Source organism: Anolis sagrei, chromosome 4 (assembly GCF_037176765.1).
Source record: "Anolis sagrei isolate rAnoSag1 chromosome 4, rAnoSag1.mat, whole genome shotgun sequence".
Classification (NCBI taxonomy): domain Eukaryota; kingdom Metazoa; phylum Chordata; class Lepidosauria; order Squamata; family Dactyloidae; genus Anolis; species Anolis sagrei.
The window spans coordinates 128,333,730-128,353,286 of NC_090024.1; the positions used below are offsets into that span (position 1 = coordinate 128,333,730).

Here is a 19,557-nt window from a genome sequence, read left to right on the forward strand (position 1 = left end):
GGACCACTCTCTCCACTGCTATAATTCCCATTATGCTGATATGGTGAGATACTGACCAATCTCAAACTGAGTAGAAAGTCCTAGGAATGGATGGAGTTTTGACCCAATTATGCTAATTGCGACAAATCTCCATCTTGGTTCACTCCATCCCTTCCTAGGACTTCCTACTCAGTTTGAGATTAGTCTCAATCTCACCAGTACTTATCTTGTTCTTGCCAGCATCCTAGGACATCTTGCTACCTACTGTCATCTACAATCACACATCCTATGATTTTAGCTATTGCCACTACTGCACATAGTCCTCTATCAGTCTTGTCTAGATGAATCTAATTCCCTACTATCATTCCTGCCCCACTTTGGCACACATAGCTCTGGCTTGTGTATTGACTCTCACTCCACCCCAGGTGACTGAAACCCAGATCCTGTTTCTGAACCAGTTGTCATTCTACAGTCCTGGACCTGTTGTCATTCCACAGTCAGTTGCCATTCCACAGTCCTCCTCGGAATGAGATGGTGCTGAAGTAAACAACATCTCCACTTCCTCTCAACATGAATCTTTCTACATCTCTGGATGCCATGGTAGGAGACCCTATCACTCTCTCACCAGCCAAGGATATTCAGGCCTATACGGATGAGCTTGTCTGTATGGCACAATCACTGGATTTGGACATCAAGACAGCATCTACTTCTTTTACAGATCTGATGTTCAAATGAGTTCAGCCCACACCCACACCTTACCTTGGTGAGGTAATCCTGGAAAACACCTGCCTAAGCAACCCATTGGAGGGAAGGATAGTAGAGGCAAAGATGAAGTACTTTGGCCACATCATGAGAAGAAAGGAAAGCTTAGAGAAGACAATGATGCTGGGGAAAATGGAAGGAAAAAGGAAGAGGGGCCGACCAAGGGCAAGATGGATGGGATCCTTGAAGTGACTGGATTGACCTTGAAGGAGCTGGGGGTGGCGACGGCTGACAGGGAGCTCTGGCATGGGCTGGTCCATGAGGTCATGAAGAGTCAGAAACGACTGAACGAAACAACAACAACATATTTCCCATAAACTCAAGAACCTTTGCAGGCTCCACAAGGATTCATGTAATTTTATTTTTAAGTACCCTGTTCTACTTCAGCAATTATAAAAAAGTATAAACTATTCTGCTTCTCCCAACAAAATGGGAAAAGCTTGACTTCACAGCTAAGAAATAATATTCCCAAGCAACCCCGATGGTTCCTATTGCCAATTACCTGGCCTGTATCAGCGCATCTTTAGCCATACATGCAGAGGGTCCTCAGGTCTCTGCACAACACAATATATCAGCAAGACGTGTGGCTGACTGTGAGGGCAAGACAATTGCATGCCTAATCACTCTTTGTCAGCATGCCCGGCTGCAATCATCTGCCTGCTCTCAAACCACTCAGCCAAGGATGGAGGGCACTTGCTGGACTTGGCCTTTTCAGCTCCTCTGCAGACTATTATCAGAAGATGCATACCACTGCACATAAATGAGAATTATGACCTCCCCTCCTCTCTCCACTTCTACTATCCTGGCATGACAACCTACATATACTCCACAGTCTAATTGACAATTGTCTTCTCAAAGACACACAGTGATATATGCCTCATGAAGGCCATCTACTTATTACTGGTATGTTAGAGAGTGCTTCTTCATATTCCTCAGTGATAAGGACAGCTTGCAATCCACCTCTTGATATCATCAGGAGTCACTCCACTCAGATGATGTCAGCCTCCACTGCCTTCTCCATGGTGTACCATGGAAGTGTGCATCCCCTATATGCTCATCCATGGAAGTGTGCATCCACAACATGGTCACCCACTAATGTTCACTACGATATTATCATCATATCAAAGTGAGAGGCCTCTTGTGCTGCCAGACATACTAAAGTTACATGCCTCTACTTCTTTGGGAAGGCTTGGCTTGGTATTGTATTCTTGGTGTGTGTGTCACAGAGATCACCTGCAAACTTACACAAGGAGGAAGAACAAGTTGCTTATCTGTAACTGGATCTTTGAGTAATCATCTGCAAACTCACACGGCCCTCCTTCTTGCCTTCTGGTGACTGTGGATCTTTGAGTAATCATCTGCAAACTCACACGACCCTCCTTGCCTTCTGGTGACTGGGTCTTTGAGTAATCATCTGCAAACTCACACGACCCTCCTTCTTGCCTTCTGGTAACTGTGGATCTTTGAGTAGTCATCTGCAAACTCACACGACCCTCCTTCTTGCCTTCTGGTAACTGTGGATCTTTGAGTGATCATCTGCAATCTCACACGACCCTCCTTCCTGCCTTCTGCTAACTGTGGATCTTTGAGTAGTTATCTGCAAACTCACACAACCCTCCTTCTTGCCTTCTGCTAACTCTGGATCTTTGAGTAATCATCCACAAACTCACACAACCCTCCTTCTTGCCTTCTGATAACTGTGGATCTTTGAGTGATCATCTGCTAACTCACATGATCCTCCTTCTTGCCTTCTGGTAACTGTAGATCTTTGAGTAGTTATTTGCAAACTCACACGACCTTCCTTCTTGCCTCCTGGTAACTGGATCTTTGAGTAGTCATCTACAAACTCACATGACCCTCCTTCTTGCCTTCTGTTAACTGGGGATCTTTGAGTAGTCATCTGCAAACTCACACAACCCTCCTTCTTGCCTTCTGGTAACTGTGGATCTTTGAGTAATCATCTGCAAACTCACACAATTCTCCTTCTTGCCTTTTAGTGACTGTGGATCTTTGAGTAGACATCTGCAAACTCACACAACCCTCCTTCTTGCCTTCTGGTAATTGTGGATCTTTGAGTAATCATCTGCAAACTCACACAATTCTCCTTCTTGCCTTTTAGTGACTGTGGATCTTTGAGTAGACATCTGCAAACTCACACAACCCTCCTTCTTGCCTTCTGGTAACTGTGGATCTTTGAGTAATCATCTGCAAACTCACACAATTCTCCTTCTTGCCTTTTAGTGACTGTGGATCTTTGAGTAGACATCTGCAAACTCACACAACCCTCCTTCTTGCCTTCTGGTAATTGTGGATCTTTGAGTAATCATCTGCAAACTCACATGACCTTCCTTCTTGCCTTCTGCTAACTGTCTTTGAGCAGTCAACTGTGGATCTTTGAATAGTCACCTGCAAACTCACACTACCATCCTTCTTGCCTTCTGGCAACTGTGGATCTTTGAGTAGTCATCTGCAAACTCACACAACCCTCCTTCTTGCCTTTTCCTTGTTTCTAAATACCTATGCTTGGCAATGCTGGACATGAACTAGCTTTTGTGGAAGAAAGCTCTATGGATATGAACAGTGGGAATGAGCATGGCAGAACAACTCAGAGAGATGAGTCCATGGATAGCCACTTGAAAAACCGGATGGATAGATAAGCAACCTAGTCATCCCTCTTCGGATTGTTCTTGTTACTGATTTTACAGGGGTCTTTCACTGGATTTCTAAAGTGTTATGCCTCCTTGAACAAAATATGTCTTCATAAACTTAACAGGATCCCCCACATCCTGCTTTTATTGCCCCTAACAATATAGTATAACAGTGCTTATGTTTGATAGTATTTAAAGCTTGATTTTAATATAAAACTAAAAACATACTTTTCTGTATTTTGAACCCCCATTGCTGATTTCTTGCTATCTTCCTTGTGTAGTGCTTTCTTTGAAAAATGTGGTGTGTTATTAGGATAATTTTTTCCAAGGGTTGTGATAAATGTTCTTGGCCTAGAAGAGCAGAGCACATAAATCATCAAATGAATGAGGATCACAGCTTTTATCAATGCAACTTTTTGCTCCCCAGTCCTCGTCGTTGCTGTCGCTCCTTCTCTCCTCATTCAGCTGCTGGATTCTTCTCCATTTGATTTATATTTCCCTTCTTCTGGCAGACGGAAGTATCACTCACAGGGGCTTTGACCCCCACCACTTCCTCTTCTGTCCAACAATCAGAAAAAAATTGCAGATGTTCATTTTTGCTTAGGTTGGGACACTGAATGTGCACAATACTCCACAATGTGCACAATACTCCACAAGAAAGTAATATTCGAGTGATATTTTATCTCAAGATGTGTATTGGCTGAAGAAAGAGCTATCTGAGGAAGGTGGGAATTTGAATTTGCTTTTCAACATTTATTGAAAAGCAATCTCTTTGAACCAGAATTTTGTAGTTTTGGTCTAAATTATTGGTAAATATCAGGTAATTCTCTTACATGCTTCCATCTGCCATGTTGTAAAACTAATCAAATCATTAAAAACAGTACTTGTCCACAATATGACTATTATTAGGCTGAAGGAACAGCTATTCGTGGGAAGGTGGGAATTTGAGAAATGTCAATAAATGATTGAAATAACTTTTAATATTATTTCTTCAAGATTCTGTACAGCTATTTCAAGAATTGTTAACTTTTACCTGTCAGATTATTTAAAATGAAAATGATGAGTTAATTTCTTCTTTAGATTCTACCTTCTTTGGTGTTCATTTCAACTCTGATGCAAAGCTTTATTACTGTAGATTGAAGATGGGCAGGTCTGGCAACACTGTTGAGAAAAGTAGTATTGTTATTGTTACTCTTTTTTAAAATCCTTCAAAGTAATAATTGTAACACTCTGTAAAATCCAGATGACCATTTAAATGAATATTAAATGGAGTTGTTAATAATTTGTGAGGTTGGGAAAGAGTAACTATCTGTTGGATGAGTTGAATGAATTGTTTGGTCTGTAGCTTCTTTTGCTTTCAAATTCAACCCCTTCCTTTTATTAGAGTGTTAAGCCAATCATGGATGGATGGCATCCTTGAAGTGACCAGCTTGATCTTGAAGGAGCTGGGGGTGGTGATGGCCGACAGGGAGCTCTGGCGTGAGCTGGTTCATGAGGTCACGAAGAGTCGGAAGCGGCTGAACGAATGAACAACAACAACAAGCCAATCATCTTTGAACAAGCTACTGATGGGGACACATTTTCAATTAGACGTTCTCCTCCAGCTTGTAAGCTTCATTTGGGGCGAGACCTAAACCTCTTTGAATTTAGATTTGATATGATCAGAGCATTAACCTTCAGCAAGGTTAGGGCTAACAATTTACTCAACCTATTACTACATCAGGCTCCTGACAGTCCAAGCAAATAACTGTTTCATGAGGTTCTTAAGGGCCCCATCATATCAAGGAAGATGGTATGTAAAAGAGGCATACTAACTGGCTTTAATGTTAAAGGTGTTACTACCTGGCAATTTCCATCTAGTATTTGGATGAGAGACCCCCAATGAATACCAGGCATTGTATGCTATGTTTAAAGGAAAGTAACTGTCAAGACTACTGAATATTTCTTATCCAAGAAAACCCTGTGAAATTCTTGGAGGCCACTGCTGACTGGTCACTTGAAGGCATGCACACACAAATCACCTGAACCTCCAGCTTGTACCTGAAGATAGAGGAGGCAATGAAGGAATCAGCTTATTTGGATTTGATCCTAACTAGAGAGACAAACTGGTTAATGGGTGGAAATTGTGCAGTTCCTGACTGTGAGTGACAAGTGAGAAAGGAAAGGGAGAGCCAAATGCAGCCAGAATTGTATTCTGTAGTTTAAAAGTCTAATTTCAATAAAGTTAGTGGAATACTAACTGGTACCACAACTGGTTAATTAGTTTCAATAAATCACTGCCGACTGAAAGGTGGCAAATTCAAAGTCCGAGTCAGGGTTGACTGTTAATAACTGTTTTAAAAAATAGCGGTTAAAAAAATTGCCCAGCTCATTGTCGAAAACAGCTGTGAGCTGTGAGTAGAAAAATTTTGAACCGCTTAAATCAAGGAGGCTAATTTATGGCACCATAAAAATGCCAGAGAGCAAGGAGGAAATACTATGATCAAAAAGGCTCGGCATCATAGTGGACGAAGCAACAGCTCCCCTGTGGCCGAATTGAGCAACCTCCAGGATCCGGTGGAAGAACTCCTGAATGGCCTCTATCTGTCTGTATGTCAAAAATGGCATTGAATGTTTTCCGTGTATATGTGTATTGTGATCCACCCTGAGTCCCTTTCAGGGTGAGAAGAGCGGAATATAAATACTGTAAATAAAATAAAATAAATAAATACTAGGTGAGATCACATGATCTGAAATGCTCAAAGATTAGGGAGTTTGTAATGCATAGGGGTTCCTTCAAGGTGAGATACTGAAGACAGTTGCAGATCTTAAAGAAAGGAAAATAATTGGTCAATGTCTAATAAAACCCAGACAGATATACCAAGACCTTTTAAATGCAATTAGATTTAAAAGTGAGCAAGTAACAGCGGGGGGGGGGGGGGGGACTTCAAATAGGAATACATACATACATGTAGGGGTCAGTCAAGACAGACTTGCTAGAAAGTTTTATAAGAGGAGGAACATGGAAATGGAAGGCAACTGCATAAAGATGGTGTGATGTTAACCAGAGACAGAAGACCTCTTCTCACGGGCTGCCAGAATCACCACTCATCATGGTGAATCCAGTGACTCATTGGTGGTGTGGGAAACCCATCACCCCACATCATCGGACTTACCAGGAAGTTTATCCCACAGAGGGAAGTGAGGACCACCTGGTCTTCCCCCACCCCAAATTGCTTCCTGTGTAATATGGGAAGCCTTCTGCATTTGTTGGCTCCATTCAAGTTGACCCACGGAGCCCCATCGGAAGTTCATCTGCATCATGAGATTGGAGCCGGCAAGCTCCATGGGTCGACTAGGGCTTAACCATTGTATTCCGCCAAAGTAAGCCCCATCTGATGAGGTCTGAGAGACAACTAAATTGTTCGATACATTCTTTGCCTCAGTCTTTTCCCAATAAGGAAAAATTTGTTCTGACTGGTGAAAATAGACACAACGAGGGGACTTCAGTTCCAGAATAAGAGATAGCTGTTATGTTCATGTGATACTGGCAGGAGACCTACCTCACTTTGGACACTTCCAACATTGGAATGCCTCTGGGTTTTTTTTTATCATCAGGGCCAAGAATGTGCACATTTCCATTTTAATGAACTAATATAAACAACTATGGCAAAGGAAAAATCACGTACCCTGGCAAGCATGTGTTTATTTCCAAGTAAAATATGTTCAAACATTAAGATTTCTTTCTGGCACATATTCCACCTCAGTGTTGACAGTCCTTTCTTTTTTTGGTTGGAAATATTCAAATGATATATAATGATAAAGACACAAGAGGATTGGCAGATTATTTATTTCCATAGATTTTTATAAAAAATAATTATCAAATACAAAAACAAAAATAGCAGCAGCCTCAATTGTGAAGAAAATACTTCCTCAGAAAGTGGGGCAAGATGTTCCCGTAGTCCCCTACCAAAGAAATAATTCACTAAAATGGCTTTCATCCAAACTGGTATACTCTGCGCCATCATCCTTATTCCTGTACTCAAACAAATGAACTGTTCCTAATCTTTCAACCCTCTTTAATTTGAATGCTAGAATGTGTGTTTTAAGCAAATGTGGAGATCTTCCAGAAATAGTTGACTAAAGAGAGCTACTAGTCAGTGATCAATGTGCTTCTGAAGCTTGGGAAACTCGTATCAATGCTCCAAGTTAGATTCTCTATTAAGGTATCAAATTAAGCAACTTGATTGAGGTATAAAAGGCATAGCAGAAGTTAACATAGGCCACATTTTCCCAAATATAAGAAAATAAAAATGTAGCTCTTCGTAAAAAGTCCTTACTATGATAAACTTGAAAAATGTGAGATTCTAATTAAGATCTGGTTGAGTGCTATGGGGCAACTCTTTGGGACCCTGGACCTCCTTTGTGGGATAATATGACTGCTCAAATCTTTACAACCAGCCTGCTATCCAGGCATGTTCTTTATCAAGCACAGTAGTTCTGAGTTAAAATCAAAATTAGGTTAATTCTTGCCTAAGTAACTGGTAAGGGGGGGAACCCCTTTATGTGCCTTGAAAATTGAGAATATGTGTGCAAAGTATTGTCACTTTCATAGCCGGAATCACTGGGTTGTTGTAGGTTTTTTCGGGCTATATGGCCATGCTCTAGAGGCATTCTCTCCTGACGTTTCGCCTGCATCTAGACTTCTGCAGGAGTCTACCATGTACCATGCAGCTGTGGACAAGTCTACATAGGGACCACCAAATGCAGCACCCAAACACGAAACAAGGAACATGAAAGGCACTGCAGACTACTTCAGCCAGAGAAATCAGCCATAGCAAAGCACCTGATGAACCAACCTGGACACAGCATTTTAGTTGAGAACACAGAAATGCTGGACCACTTTCACAACCACCATGTCAGACTACACAGAGAAGCCATTGAAATACACAAGCATGTGGACAATTTCAACAGAAAGGAGGAAACCATGAAAATGAACAAAATCTAGCTACCAGTATTAAAAAAACTCTAAAATTACAACTGCACAACAACAGAGAGGAAACAAACAAGGACATCTAATCATCTCTCAACAAAAGTTTGCTCTAGGCGCTGTCAGGCCATTATATGCTAATCAAGGTGGTCAGTTGAAACATTCGCACCTAGCTCCAGCAGACAAGAGTCCTTTGTCTCACCCTGGTCATTCCACAGATATATAAACCCTTTTTCCTAGTTCCAACAGACCTCACTACCTCTGAGGATGCTTGCCATAGATGCAGGCGAAACGTCAGGAGAGAATGCCTCTAGACCATGGCAATATAGCCCGAAAAAACCTACAACAAACCTATGTGTGCAAAGTTGGTCTATGAAACTTTTTTCACAAATTGGTAATTTCAGCTACAGTAAAGTCACTAGGGTTGACAAAAAGGTTGACTCAACTTTCAACAGCTGATTCAATAGATCTATTCTACTTGAGATTACCAATAGGATTCAAACATAAATTTCTTCTTAAGTAGTCCAGTGTGGTTGTGTTCTTCTACCTGAATTTAAAGGCATTCAAACTTGCACAGCATATCCTCAATTAGAATAAACAAAATCAATTACATGGTTATATGTCCTGTTATATACGTAGCTGAGGTCTTCTAACTCCCAATCTAGGAGAATGGGTATTACTGGAACATTTGAGTCTTGCATGGCAGCAGAGATCAGAGCAAGGACATTAGAGAACAAACAGAGTGCTCCACAGTCTGGATGTGGGATAGTGAATGCAGTGAAGATTTGCAGACATGAGAAAGATACATTTGTCCCTTCAAACTCCTCTCTCACCACTTCCACTTCAATTTATCTCCAAAACCAGAATAAACCTGGGTGAGGCTTTGACAGAAAACGTACATAGGCAGAAAACATATTAACCAAAATTTCCCATTGTTAAGTTGTAGTTCTGCTCTTAATATATACTATATTTCTTATGTTCTAAGACACACTTCTTCCTGTACAAATATCTCTAAAAACGGGGTGCATCTTAGAGTTGCAGGTATATGTTATGTATTTGTGTTGTTGGTGGTGGTACTGAAATTAGGGTGGGTCTTACACTCAATAATGTCTTAATTTGAAGAAATATGGTAGTTCTGCTCTTAGAGCCCTAGAGACACTGCTACACTTTACATTTCTATAATAATGGTCCCTCCAGACAAAGCTATTCCAGAACTCCACTGGGTAATTTTAAGCTGTGTCCTATTCCAAACTGTTATGGCAAAATTGGTCAGAAATCCTATGTGTCTGGAGGCAACAAGTTTCCACCTTAGGGCACTTTGCTCACTTTCAGTGTATTTCACAGCAAGGATGTAACAACTACTTTGCTCAGTATGAACTGTGTATCTAAAAACCCGGGGGATGATTCAGAGTTGTGTTTCATACTTTCAGAAACCTTAAAAACAAGGCTGCTACATTGATAACTACATACAGGAAACAAATGCTCTTCTATTGTCTTCCAACTACGGTAAGATACTCCCCTGTGTATCTTCCAACTACGGTAAGTTACTCCCCTGTGAAAGGACTTTAGAACTTCAGACCATCAATAAACATTTTTTAAGAAATCCCCTTCCCCACTTCTGCTGGAGGACACAGAAGGGGAAGGTAATTCCAACATGACATTGACTCTAATCATGCTGCCTTCAGCCTGGATGGGGCAAGTCAACTGAGATGTTGGCAAGTGACCCCCAGGCTCATCAGACATGACAACCAATGGGATAAAAGTTCTAGAAGCCATGTGCTATGAGAAACTACTTAGGGAGCAAAATGTATTGAGGTAAGAAGAAATTGAGAGTTGATACGACAGCCATATTTAAATACCTGTAGGGAATTCATATAGAAGATGAACTGAACTTGTTTTCTGCTGCTCCGGACACTAAAACATGAACAAATGGATTCGAATTAGAAAAAAAGTGAGTCTACCTAGGCATTCAGAAGAACTGCTTTATCATAATAATTCCTTGACACTGGAAGAGACTGCCTTGGGATGTTGGTGGACCCCCTTTCTTTGGAAGTCTTTAAACAGAGGTTGGATGGCCAGCAGTGCTTTCAGTTGTGTATTCCTACATGACCCTTTCAATCCTCTCCAACTCTACAGATCTATATTTCTAAGCATATCCTGAAATATGCCACCCCTTAATGTATAATAAACCTGCTGTATGGGCCATCTCACTGTTTCTAATTTTCAGATGTACAGAATTCTGTTGTAGCATCTAACCTTTGTTGAGATATGTGGAGGGCACGTGGACATTGGTACTCAGAAGTGCCTAACTTGTACACTGAGCAGAATCAGATAGTAAAGCTTTTGTATTGTCGAAGGCTTTCATGGCCAGAATCACTGGGTTCTTGTAGATGTTTCACCTGCATCTGTGGCAAGCATCCTCAGAGGTAGTGAGGTCTGTTGGAAGTAGGAAAATGGGTTTATATATCTGTGGAATGACCAGGGTGGGACAAAGGACTTTTGTCTGCTGGAGCTAGGTGTGAATGTTTCAACTGACCACCTTGATTAGCATTTAATGGCTTGGAAGTGCCTGGGGGAATCATTTGTTGAGAGGTGATTTGATATGCCTGATTGTTTACTCTCTGTTGTTTTGCTGTTGTAATTTTTGAGTTTTTTAATACTGGTAGCCAGATTTTGTTCATTTTCATGGTTTCTTCCTTTCTGTTGAAATTGTCCACATGCTTGTGTATTTCAATGGCTAATTAAATTAAATTAATTAATTTAATTAATTAAATTAAATGCTAATCAAGGTGGTCAGTTGAAACATTCACACCTAGCTCCAGCAGACAAAAGTCCTTTGTCCCAGCCTGGTCATTCCACAGATATATAGACCCATTTTCCTACTTCCAACAGATCTCACTACCTCTGAGAATGCTTGCCTTAGATGCAGGTGGCCTCTAGAACATGGCCATATAGCCCGGAAAAACCTACAACAATCCAGTAAAGCTTTTCCTGGACTGTAATAATCCAGGATGGTATTCTCTGCAGAATTAAGGAAACTACAATGCTAGACAGAACGGTAGGTTAGGACTTAGGAGTTGCTCTCCACATGAAGGAAGGTCTGGGGCAGGGGGAAAAGAAAGCTGAAGGAACAGTCAACATTCAATTGGCAGCCTGAAATAGTACTATCTGGGGTGGGGGAGTGGGATGGAGAGTCTTAATTCTGTTCATAAAAACAGCCCTTGGATTCTCTGGGAATTTCTTTCATTACAGCCCCCAACATTTTCTAATACAATTTTCCTTCACAGCAGCGTGGGTCAGCTTAATGAACAGCAAATAAAAATATAATGTAGATTTGTAATAAAATTATGCTTAAATATTTGCAGACAGATTACGTTTATCTCCCCTTCCCCCCTTACTAAATCAAACCCAAATGTCAAAGGGGAGAGTACTGACAATATTCAGAGCAAAGATAAGACGGTTGTAGGTAGCAAACCATTGATACAGTAAATGCAGTGAAGGTGGTCCAGAGGCCTGAAATTGAGCCAATTTGTCAATATTGCTGACAAGGCTGTGGAGTAGGCCATTGTGGCTTGTATTTCCATTCTGATGGTCAAGCGGTTGAACTGAGAGTGTAAAGGTGATGATTTATTTTCTTGCATGCCTCTCCCTCTTTCTGTCCCTTCTCATGCAGCTTTTCTTCTTCATTGTATAATGATGCCTCACGACGCTTAACAAATGTGCATTTTGTAAAGTCCTTTCTTTTAGCCCTTGAAGTTACTGCTCCTCCTACACAAGCCCTTTAAGTTCCTATTGTGGCCGTCAACACAAGCCCTCGTGGGTGTTATTACTGGTTCTCTTCTGCTTCTGGGTCCCGGCAGGTGCACTCGTCTTGGTCACATCCATTAGAAAAAAGGACCACCTGAAGGCATTAGAAAAGAGGGGCTTAGAGTACAAGAGCCAAGTTGACAGAAAATCCCCACTACACTCCATTATGCACCCATGCCATATAGTTGTATCATGACATCATCACATGGGATATGTAAAGCATTTAGGATAGTTGGTTTTCCCTTAAGCTTCGCAATGCCTCATTTGGAAATTAAATCGATGATTTCCCTACTCCATCACACCCTTTTTCGTCTCCACTCTCTTTAGGATTTATCTGCTTGATTTTCCATCACACGGTTTTCTCCCACTGTCCCTTCCTGCTTTCTCTTTTAAAAAAGAGTTCTGTCTTTAAGTAATTACGTTGACTGAAAAACTTACAACAACATATATAGAGGGGTTATTTTACGGTGCAGAATTAAGAACAGGTGGGTAGGGGAAATGAAGCTTTAGCTCTCTTATGTTTCTCTCTGCTAGCTTTTTGATATGCAAAACAAAAGCCTGACAGCACAGTAGGAGTTTCAGAGAGGCAATTGAGAAAATGATAGGTAAGACTTTAAAAAGACTTTTGCAAAAACTTGCATGCTTTGCCATGTATTTCTCTGGAATGTTTTAATATTTTTGAATGTTTGCTATACCTCCTCAGTCCCAAAATGGTAATGGCAGAAGAAAAGAATAAATTTTGCCCATCTCGGCTCCTCCTTCCATAGTGACATCATACAAATAGGCGAGGGGGAATTCTCATTACATGTTAAATTGGGTATTTTTACACATATCTATATTGGGAATTGAAGAATAAGTTGCTTGCCAACCAGCTTAGGATTTGTCAGGAAAACCCACACTTTAGAAACTGCCAGATACTACTGTGCACATTTGAAGCTTGTGTTGTGTGAAGGGCATTATCGATTGCAGTTTCTTAAGTGTGTAGAAATGCTGACTTTATTGCATGTGATGAAGTCCTCAGTCACACAGCCCAACAAATAAATATTGGTGTCTTGGTTTTTAGGCATGTTCCTGGGGTTTTGTAGGGGAGGGTTATTCAGAGAATTGCATTGGATATTTATTTATTTACTCTATTTCTATCCTGCTCTTCTCACCCTTGCAGCGAACTCAAAGTGGCGTACATAGTGGCAAGATTCAATGCCACAAATTCACAATATAAAATACCATACATTAATGCAGTGGTTCTCAACCAGATGTTTTTTTGCCTACAACTCCCAGAAATCCTAACAGTTGATAAACTGGCTGAGATTTCTGGGAGTTGTAGGCCAAAAACATCTGGGGACCCCAGGTTGAGAACCACTGCATTAATGCAATAAACATAGATAGGGTTATCCTGATTTGGGTGAGCAGATGAAGATACAGAACACATGCCATCTACCAATCTTAAATACTAGAGATTATAGGGGGAAACTGGTGCCATGTTTAGAATCTGCAAGTAAAATATACAGAGAAACAGGTCTAACACTTGAGACACTTAAATGTGTGTTGGCCAGTGTTATCAAAACACTTTGTCAATTTCACCCCATAAATTCATACATTCTCCAGTTGTCCAGGAACAAAACATATCACACCATCATCACCAATTAACAATTATCTAAGTTTGTTCTTTAAGAAGGCAGAGCACAATGCTCTGCCCACACAGCTATGCCCTCCTCCACTTCTGCTCAATGGTGTGGAGGAGACAGAGAAAGAATTCAGATGTGAAAGAACCAGCTGACCTTGGCCCAGAGTGAGGGAGAAATAGGATGTACTTGCAGCAGGAACCAACTTTCCTTTTCCTTTCTCTCAGGGCTTAGACCAACCACATCTTTATTATATTAATTACCGCCCCCCAACCCCAGACTTATCAATTTAGTCAGCAGCAGCCCTTCCTGCTGCTTACTACTTGTTGAAAGAAGGTTTTAGCCTGCAGAAGTGATAGCTGAGAGGAGGGATGATAGACGTATTTAAATATTTGAATTAATGCCCTAAGGAAGAATGGGCAGGCTTGTTTTCTGCTGCCCGGAAGATCCCCTTCCTAGTTTTTATTTGTCCTATCTCCCAGATTTTGGCCCTGCCCAGAGTGATCATTTGTGTTTTAATGTTTGATTTTATGCTGCTGTGTCGCTTATTGATATTGGTTTTGCATTTAATTTAATTTATTTTTTGATTTTCTGTTGTGTTTTTTGTGTTTATTTACTGTGTTGATGGGCGTAGCCTTATGTAAGCCTCCCCGAGTCCCCTTGGGGAGATGGAGGCGGGGTATAAATACATTATTATTATTATTATTATTATTATTATGAAGAAGAAGAAGAAGAAGAAAAAGAAGAAGAAGAGCTAGACGATAAACCCCTGCACTCTGTCCAAAACAGGCATATGTATACATAAGTCAGACTTATGTGCTCATATGTTACTAATAATAGGCTTATAGCCTACTTCACTAAGCATAAGTCCTTAAATAATGATAGTTTAGTTCTCTCAATAACAGGTTTTCACACTCGTATACACTGTAAACAGAAACTAACCTGGGTTGTGGTGTCATTCTACATCATGAGAAAAAAAATCTACAGGCTCTAGTCAAATGCTGCAGAAGCTTCTGCATTTCTTCCTCTGTGTCCATTTATCACTCTCTTGAGAGCAGATGTGTTTGAAAAGGCCACTTGTGGCTCATCAAAGCTCCCTTTCTGGCCCTAAACCAAATTGCATTCTGTAGGGAGTAATCAATCATTTTGCTGAATTATCAGTTTCCTATGAACATTTCAAAGCCATGAAAATACAGAATGAATTATGGCGAAAGCAAGGTGCTGGGTCAGTCAGAGGAAGGAAGGAATATGGTCTAGTTGCAAAAACTTGCTCATTGCTGCTTTACATGCTGTTTTTCTTCCTGTACCTTTCCCTCTTGACTCTTAGATGATATTAGCCTCTAATCCAGGAGTGGAAATTGTATGGCCTTCCACATCTTATTGATCTATAACTCCTAGCAACTCTAGCTAGCATGATGAAGAATATTGGGAATTGCAGTTCAACAAGTTCTAGAAGGTCACACAATTCCCATCCACTCTAACAGGGATGACGATGAGTGGAGTGCCACAGGGATCCGTCCTGGACCTGGTCCTGTTCAACATCTTTATTTATGACTTAGATGAAGGGTTAGAAGGCATGATCATCAAATTGGGAGGGCTAGCCAATACCCCAGAAGACAGGAGCAGAATTCAAAATGATCTTAACAGATTAGAGAGATGGGTCAGAACTAACAAAATGAAGTTCAACAGTGACAAATGCACTTAGGCAGAAAAATGAAATGCAAAGGTACAGAATGGGAGACGCCTGGTTCAGCAGCAGTACATGTGAAAAAGATCTTGGAGTCCTCGTGGACAGCATGTTAATCATGAGCCAACAATGTGATGTGGTGGCAAAACGCCAATGGGATTTTGGCCTGCAGCAATAGGGGTATAGTGTCTAGATCCAAGGAAGTCATGCTACCCTTCTATTCTGCCTTGGTTAGACCACACCTGGAATACTGTGTTCAATTCTGGAAACCACAATTGAAGGGAGATGTTGACAAGCTGGAATGTGTCCAGAGGAGAGCGACTAAAATTTTCAAGGGTCTGGAGAACAAGCCCTATGTATGAGGAGTGACTTAAAGAGCTGGGCATGTTTAGCCTGCAGAAGAGAAGTCTGAGATGAGACATGATTGCCATGCATAAGTATGTGAGAAGAAGTCATAGGGAGGAGGGACCAAGCTTGTTTTCTGCTGCCCTGGAGACTAGGATGCGGAACAATGGCTTCAAACTACAAGAAATGAGATTCCATCTGAACATTAGGAAGAACTTCCTGTGAGAGCTGTTCAGCAATGGAACTTACTGTCCTGGTGTATGGTGGAGGTTCCTTCTTTGGAGGCTTTTAAACAGAGGCTGGATGGCCATCTGTCAGGGGTGCTTTGAATATGATTTTCCTGCTTCTTGGCAGGGGTTTGGACTGGATGGCCCATGAGGTCTCTTCCAACTATGATTCTATGATTCTATGTATGCAATAAACAAAGGGCTAGAAATTATATTGGTGAATGTTGCTAAATAAGGAGCTACATTTGGCTAACATTTCCCAAAGTACAAAGATCCTGGGTGTGATGGCGAGCCAGCCAAAATACTAATTGAATAAAGAAAATGGATTGGAGTGGAGATAGGACAAGACATCTATATAATTATGGCATCATTTTACAGATATGTTGGTATCAAACACAGTTAAAATATAAATCAGAGTGTAATTTTAAAAGACCCTCCAAGAACATCTTGTCAAACCAAATAGACTAAATTCTACATTATGTGTATCTTGGAAGGTCTATGCTGTGTTCTTGAGGCTAGTGCCATATTGAAAAGAGACAAGGTATAGTGAAAGCTGTGAAGAAATCTTGCTAAATTACTCCTTTTCAGTGGCATGTCAAGGCAACCTGCTGAGAGTTCATTAAGTGTGATAAGATGCTCAGCACTGGTGTTGGAGTGAGAATAAAATGAGCCATTGATTTTTCTGTAAACATGCCCAATATGTCTCTGAAAAAAGGTACCCTTTCCTTTACAAAGCAAACAGTAAGGACAGAAGGGCAAGCTCAATGATCAAAAACACCAAACAATCCAGGCAAAGCATTAATTTTAACAGTCTGAGCAGCAAGGTAGTTACAACACAGTTTACTACAGAAACTGCACAAACAGTCCTCCTGCGTGTAGAACTTCCCAGGAAAGTGGTAGAAAATATCTCATTATCTTACATACAGAAAGAAAAATTCGGTGTCCATTCTTCTCAGACAAATGTGAAGCTCTACATCAGGGATCCTCAAACTAAGGCCCGAGGGCCGGATACGGCCCTCCAAGGTCGTTTACCCAGCCCATGCTCAGGGTCAACTTAAGTCTGAAATTACTTGAAACCACACAACAACAACAACAACAACAACAATCCTATCTCATCAGCCAAAAGCAGGCCCACACTTCCTATTGAAATACTAATACATTTATATTTGTTAAAATTGTTCTTCATTTTAATTATTGTATTGTTTTAAGTGTTTTTTGCACTACAAATATGATATGTACAGTGTGCATAGGAATTCATTCACATTTTTGTATCAAATTATAATCCGGCCCTCCAACAGTTTGAGGGACTGTGACCTGGCCCTCTGTTTAAAATGTTTGAAAACCCCTGCTTTACATCCTTAAAGGTTATGGAATTATTCTTGCTCTGCCTTCATTGATGACCACCAGGTTTAGTACATGAAGAGAAGCCAGGTTCATAATAATAACCTGGTATCTTTATTGGACCAGCCCCAAAGGGGACACAATATTTATCGTCTTGTCCTGTTAGCCAAACTCCAAATCTACTACTCAGTGAAAAACATGGCCTGGAATTTAAGTTGAGATCAGAGCACATCCTTGGCTAGAAATGTAAAGCTATTATGATAAAGGTGGTGAATCAGAATCTCACTTACCTTCCTGGAGGAGACTGTGGAAGAGCAGCAATCTCCACCATCATACTGACAATAGGCTCGGTTATTGTCGGTATCACACCAGCCATCAGCTTGAAAAGGCTATGAAGAGAATGAAACAGGCATTCGGTAAAAAGAAAGGTGGCAGAAAGGGGGCAAAAACAATGCAGATTTAATGACGTATTGAAAATTAAAAAATATATTGTGGCACTCATTTTCCCAAAACAGAAAAACAGTAAATTCTCCAGTGTCATGTTTATCAAGTCTGATCAACAAAATAGGAATCAATAAAGACATAGATACTATTATGTTAATTAGTATACCACACCAGAAAATACAGAAACATGTGAATTGTAAAATCTAGTTTAAGGGAAGTAATAGTTCCTCCCTATTCTGCCTTGGTCAGACCTCACTTGGAGTACTATGTCCAGTTCTGGGCACCATGATTCAAGAAGGATATTTACAATCTGAAACATGTTCAGAGAAGGGCAACCAAAATAATCAATGTATTGTCGAAGGCTTTCATGGCCGGAATCACGGGGTTGTTGTAGGTTTTTTGGGCTATATGGCCATGTTCTAGAAGCATCCTCTCCTGATGTTTCGCCTGACAACCTCTGAGGATGCCTGCCATAGATGCAGGTGAACGTCAGAAGAGAATGCTTCTCGAACATGGCTATATAGCCCAAAAAACCTATAACAACCCAAAATGATCAATTTAGGAACCAAACCCTATGAGGAACAGCTGAGGGAACTCGGTATGCCTAACTTGGAGAAAAGAAAGCTGAGAAGAGACATGAAAAATCACATTTAAATATTTGAAAGAATGTTACGTTGAAGAGGGGAAATGCTTTTCTGCTGCTCTGGAGACTAGGACCCCTTCTACACTGTCCCTATATCCTAGGATCTGATCCCAGATTATCTGGCTGTGGAGACTCATATAATCTAGTTCAAAGCAGATAATCTGGGATCAGATCCAGGATATACGGCAGTGTAGATCCAACCTAGTACACAGAGCAATCAAATTGCAGAAAAAGATATTCTACATTAACATTAGGAAGAATTTCCTGATGGTAAGAGTTGTTTTGCAGTGGAATATTCTGCCTCGGAGAGTGGTGGGGTCTCCTTCCTTCTCTGGAGGTTTTTAAGCAGAAGCTACTTAAAAATGATGTATTCCTGCATAGCAAGGGGCTGGAGTGGACTCTTCCAACTGTATAATTCTGTTCTATAAAAAGAGATGAACAACTAATATGTCTGCTAACACAAAGTAGCATGCCTTTTAAAAAATCTGAAAAAGCCAGTCTATAGGGCATTTGGTCAAATTCATTTATTACTTAGATTTCAAATCCAACCGGATGTTGCTAATTCACTGCCTCACACACAGGTTCAGTGTGTTGGGACATGTCTAGTATTTGTGCAGAATCATAGAATCATAGAATCATAGAATCAAAGAGTTGGAAGAGACCTCATGGGCCATCCAGTCCAACCCCCTGCCAAGAAGCAGGAATATTGCATTCAAATCACCCCTGACAGATGGCCATCCAGCCTCTGTTTAAAAGCTTCCAAGGAAGGAGCCTCCACCACACTCCGGGGCAGAGAGTTCCACTGCTGAACGGCTCTCACAGTCAGGAAGTTCTTCCTAATGTTCAGATGGAATCTCCTTTCTTGTAGTTTGAAGCCATTGTTCCGTGTCCTAGTCTCCAAGGAAGCAGAAAACAAGCTAGCTCCCTCCTCCCTGTGGCTTCCTCTCACATATTTATACATGGCTATCATATCTCCTCTCAGCCTTCTCTTCTTCAGGCTAAACATGCCCAGTTCCCTAAGCCGCTCCTCATAGGGCTTGTTCTCCAGACCCTTGATCATTTTAGTCGCCCTCCTCTGGACAC

General features: G+C 40.9%; 1 protein-coding gene across 1 annotated transcript in view; it reads right to left on the minus strand.

Annotated features, from left to right (window-relative positions):
• Nucleotides 1–10,851: 10,851 nt before the first annotated feature.
• PAPPA2 (pappalysin 2) overlaps nt 10,852–19,557 on the minus strand; it is a 162,054-nt gene continuing 153,348 nt past the window's right edge. The window contains exons 21-22 of the mRNA XM_060774411.2: nt 17,678–17,776; nt 10,852–12,259 (exon numbers count right to left, since the gene is read on the minus strand). Of these exons, the coding sequence (XP_060630394.2) occupies nt 12,185–12,259; nt 17,678–17,776 (174 nt within the window). The 3' untranslated portion in view covers nt 10,852–12,184. The remainder of the gene's footprint in view (nt 12,260–17,677; nt 17,777–19,557) is intronic.